Source organism: Penaeus chinensis, chromosome 21 (genome assembly GCF_019202785.1).
Source record: "Penaeus chinensis breed Huanghai No. 1 chromosome 21, ASM1920278v2, whole genome shotgun sequence".
Lineage (NCBI taxonomy): Eukaryota > Metazoa > Arthropoda > Malacostraca > Decapoda > Penaeidae > Penaeus > Penaeus chinensis.
In genome coordinates this window covers 2440960-2445959 of record NC_061839.1, presented here as the reverse complement: position 1 = coordinate 2445959, position 5000 = coordinate 2440960, and the positions used below count along the sequence as shown (strand labels likewise).

General features: G+C 39.4%; 1 protein-coding gene across 3 annotated transcripts in view; it reads left to right on the top strand.

Moving 5' to 3' along the window:
* The window catches only part of LOC125036627, a 62637-nt gene that overhangs the window by 41347 nt on the left and 16290 nt on the right, over positions 1–5000 (top strand). For all 3 annotated transcript variants that reach the window (XM_047629390.1, XM_047629388.1, XM_047629387.1), the window contains 9 exons: positions 115–282; positions 810–1005; positions 1155–1371; positions 1480–1635; positions 1721–1895; positions 2067–2235; positions 2909–3078; positions 3245–3353; positions 4278–4450. In XM_047629390.1, the coding sequence (XP_047485346.1) occupies positions 115–282; positions 810–1005; positions 1155–1371; positions 1480–1635; positions 1721–1895; positions 2067–2235; positions 2909–3078; positions 3245–3353; positions 4278–4450 (1533 nt within the window). The remainder of the gene's footprint in view (positions 1–114; positions 283–809; positions 1006–1154; positions 1372–1479; positions 1636–1720; positions 1896–2066; positions 2236–2908; positions 3079–3244; positions 3354–4277; positions 4451–5000) is intronic.

Genomic DNA, 5000 nt, shown 5'->3' with positions numbered 1-5000 from the left:
CTTTCTCTATGTGTTTGCGTTTCCTCTCTTTCAGCCATATCTCTCTTTTCTTGTCTTCTCTCCCATTAAAGATCCAACGAATATAATAATGATCTGAATTGCCTCATCTTGCAGGGTACATCGGCCAGCGCCTTCGCTGCTGCGGCGTCAACTTCAGCGATTTCCACCCCGAGTGCTACCCGATTCGAATCCCCGACGACGACCCGGTCTACGGCCCATTGCAACAGCGCTGCCAGGAATACGTGCGATCAGGCACCGCGCCCAGGACTGGCTGCACATTAGGTCAGTGGTGGGCCTTAATTTTTTTTCGACTGTGTATCCCAATTAGGTCACCTAGGTTTATGTTCTTGTTATATCACACTTGTATATTTCAAAGCAAATAACTAGGACTCCTAGCAGAAACTGGAGCTGTAGTGGTCCGTATGAAATAAGACAGATATAATTTTTAAGTAAATGAGGACAGGAGCAATAAAATTGAATGCTGCGGACAACTCATAGATATGACGCATTTATGATACAATTTCAATCAATGCAGTTATTTGACAGAGTACGCTTTATACACTGAATTACATTACAGTATTCACTAGTCACATTCTTTGTAGAATCATTTAGAAAATAAAGTAATCCACAGTATTAGAGTATGAAAATAACGTTAGCAATGTTTTCAGGGCAAGAGGAGAGTAAAAAAAACAGTGAATCTGAGATTATTATCCTGCCGTAACCAAAAGTACGGCGTTATGGAGTGAATTCACCCAGCAATCATGCAAACCATAGAGCAGCATGGTGATTCAGACACTTTCCTTCACCAGGTCCCCGGGAACAGATCAACCAAGTGACGTCTTTCATCGACGGTTCAGTCCTATATGGGTCCAGCAAGGAGGAATCCGACGATCTGAGGGCCTTCACAGGAGGCCTCCTAAAGGTGCAACGTGGACCAGGCGGGACACAGATCCTTGTAGAGGACGAAAACCAAGTGGACTGCAAGGCTCCCACATCGAGACACAAGTAGGTCTCAATTAGCAATTATTATTGATGAATAAAATGTACCATTTGTAAATCGCTCCCAACATTTTCTTCGAGTTAATCGGAACTATGGTGTTGCTTCTCACAACTTCAAAACCCGTAATATGCATATGGAAATTTGTTATCTGTAGGTGCTTCAAGTCCGGTGACGTGAGAGTGAATGAGCACGTGGGAATCGCCTCCATCCATCAGCTCTTCGTTCGCGAGCACAACCGCATCGCCGCCGCTCTGAGAGACCTCAACGCCCACTGGACCGACGAACAGATCTTCCAGGAGGCGCGACGGCTCGTCGGCGCCGAGATTCAGCACATCGCTTACACGGAATTCCTGCCCTCCATCCTAGGACAGGCAAGCGCAGCCTACTATTAGTCATAACTAATACTGGATTATATCTTTGCATTTCGAAGTAGAGGGTGTAATTTTCATTTTGTTTACTGCCTACTTATGTTCTCACAGGGAATCGTTGAGAAATACGGACTGACTCTCCAAACTTCTGGATTCTTCTCCGGTTATGATATCAATATCAACGCTGGCATTGCAAATTCTGTTGCTGGGGCAGCACTCAAGTTCGTGGCTTCCATGATGCCCAACAACGTTGCTTACTTTGCCGAGGTTTGTAGCGAATATACTGGCCTTTTATCCATACTTAAAAAAAGTGACAGTTAGAATTGCATTTAACTTATTTTCGTTTCCGCAGAATCGAAAACTGAACGAAAAGCCGATTACGGAAACATTCTACCAGCCGTTTGACCTCTACGAACAAGGGAAGTTCGACCAGATTTTAGAAGGACTTATCACTGCGCACGCGCAGAATGAAGACACTGCGATTTCAGAAGCCATGACGAACAAAATGTTTGGAGATACAAAGACAGGTTAGTTTTGTTTGTGTACATATATATCAGCTTGCATATCATTAAGTAATTCAAGCAAGATATATCTGTGTGTGTGTGTGTGTGTGTGTGTGTGTGTGTGTGTGTGTGTGTGTGTGTGTGTGTGTGTGTGTGTGTGTGAATATCGTTACATATATTACTCTTACATTGCAGGCGTGGGCCTGGACTTGGCAGCTCAGATCATCCAGCACGGCCGCGACCACGGAATCGCCGGATATAATAAGTGGAGGCATTTCTGTGGGCTCCCGAAGGCGGCCAAGTTTGACGACCTCAGTGACGTCATGTCCCCCGAAAACATTAAGGCTTTGAAGGGAGTTTATAAGTAAGTAATACTGAGTACTCAGCTGATATACATATTCGAATATATATATGTGTGTGTATGTGTGTGTGTGTGTGTGTGTATGTGTGTGTAGTATATATATATATATATATATATATATATATATATATATATATACAATATATATATATATATATATATATATATATATATATATATATATATATATATATCTATCTGTGTGTGTGTATATAGAAAGATAGATAGACAGATAGATAGGTAGATACATACATAATATATATATATATATATATATATATATATGTACACATTGTATGTATATATATACATATATAGAAAGAGAGATAGATAAATAGATAGATAAATAAATATGTAGATATATGTATAAATAAATATATATATATATATATATATATGTATGTATATATAGTATATATATATATATATATATATATATATATATATGTATATATATATATATATATATATATATATATATATATATTTATGTATGTATGTACGTACAGCATATATATATATATATATATATATATATATATATATATATATATATATATATATATATATATATATGTATATATAAACATATATAGAGAGAGAGAAAGATAAAAAGATAGATAAATAGATATGTCATTTGTAAACAGCAAACGATAACAAACTCTGCCACTTGCAGAGAAGTTGATGACATCGACCTCTTCACCGGCGGTCTAGCGGAGAAGCCGAACCGCGGTGCTCTCGTCGGCCCGACTTTCGGCTGCCTCATCGGCCGACAGTTCCACTACCTTCGCCGTGGCGATCGTTACTGGTACGAGAACGACATCCCTCCGTCAGGGTTCTCTAAGGGTAAGTAGTCTTAACCCTCACATTCCTGTCACAATTACGCATATCCTTTCCTTAAATTAGCAACGTTCCTTATGGGGAAAAGGTGTAAGTACATATTTCTTGAAACTATAATGAATATAATGTTAAGGATCTAATAGGGATTTGACTCCGGCCTTTCCTCTTGCAGAACAGCTGTATGAGCTCCGTAAAGTGACCCTCGCCAGGATCGTGTGCGACAACAGCGACGGACTGGAGTACGCACAGCCGAAGGTCATGCTGGAAGCTGACTCCTTCTTGTACGTTCGTGTTTTTTGCTGTGGTCTTCTGATGCCAGATCGATGTTGATGATTTAATATTTTTGTTTAGATGTCAGATGCTGATCATGGAATGCTTATGATACGAATAGAGATGATAATAAGGAGAGCGACAATAGCAACGCCAACATTAATGGGAGAAATTATAAAAACATTAATATTCCCTTCGCCTTACAATAGCCATAAGTTTTATTTACTCGCTAAATATATGAGAACGAGCAATGTTCAGTAGTAATATTACAATTTCCCTGTATACTAAATAGTTTCTACGTAAATGTCTAGCTGTCGTTTCACTGTGCAGCTAAGGCGCGTCAGACTATCTATCCTCACTGTCCGCCCCAAGGTCTGGTCCGCCCAGCGCAGGGAAGGCTAGTGGTCAGACAGAGTAGTCACTAACCAGTCTGCGCAGGCGTAGAATGGGGATCAGTTTGTGGTAATGCTGTACTTAGCACATGATATTTATGGTATATGCATCATATAAAACAACATACAAAATTATCATCGGCTAATTTTACTAATTTTACCATTCATATATTTTTCAATCCTAATGATGCTATTATCTGTGAACAACGAACACTAAAGGTTTGGCGGCCCTGGGAAAACACGAGCGATAATTGCCGGCATGGGCAGCGTTGTCCCTGGTTAATTGCCCAGGCATGGGTGAAAGCGCGAGGTTACCCCTTTACCTAGGCTTAACCACAGCTAATCTAACCGTGGCTTTTAATTTCCATGAAAACTGTTTAGCTTTCATGAAACTGCTACTCACATTTTTCTCATAAAGCTTTAAAATCGTATCAGGAGCTCTCCTAACAACTCTCCTTTTCTGGAGTCGTAAACAATAAAAACTGGGATATTTAGAGACCTAGCCCTTTGCTTTACTCCAAAATGTCTATTTCCCTCGGCCAGGAATGCCCGTATGTCATGCCAGGGGAAAAACCTGAAATCTGTGGACCTTCGCAAGTGGAAGACGGCGAGCCCGAACTTCATCATCCCCGACCAGATGCTGGCGGAGAGCATCGAGCGAGCTAAGCGCGACATCGGCAGCATGAGGGACTCGGAGTGGAATCTCTGGGAGAGCAGTAAGTTCCCTGCATGTCGAGTGTCGACGCTGTGCATGATACCCTGGGTAGCTGGGTTAGTGGGGGAAGGGGGACATTCAAGACGTAGATAAGAATGAGATTTGCAAGACAACGATATATATATATATATATATATATATATATATAGAGAGAGAGAGAGAGAGAGAGAGATAGAGAGAGAGACTTGGTGTGCGTGTGTGTGTGTGCATATATATATATATATATATATATATATATATATATATATATATATATATATATGTATGTATGTATGTATGTATATGCAAATATATATATATATATATATATATATATATATATATATATATATATATATATATATATATGTATGTGCGTGTGCATTGTGTGTGTATGTGTCTGTGTGCTTGAGCACATTTTGTCAGGGTTATTAAGCTATAAGGAATTTTATAAGGAATCATAATTCAAATATTCAGTCAAACAGTTAAAATCGCAAAGAAAAGACCTCTTTATTTTCTACCCACACTTTCAGAGATGATTACAATGAAACATCACAAAGCTGCACAAACAA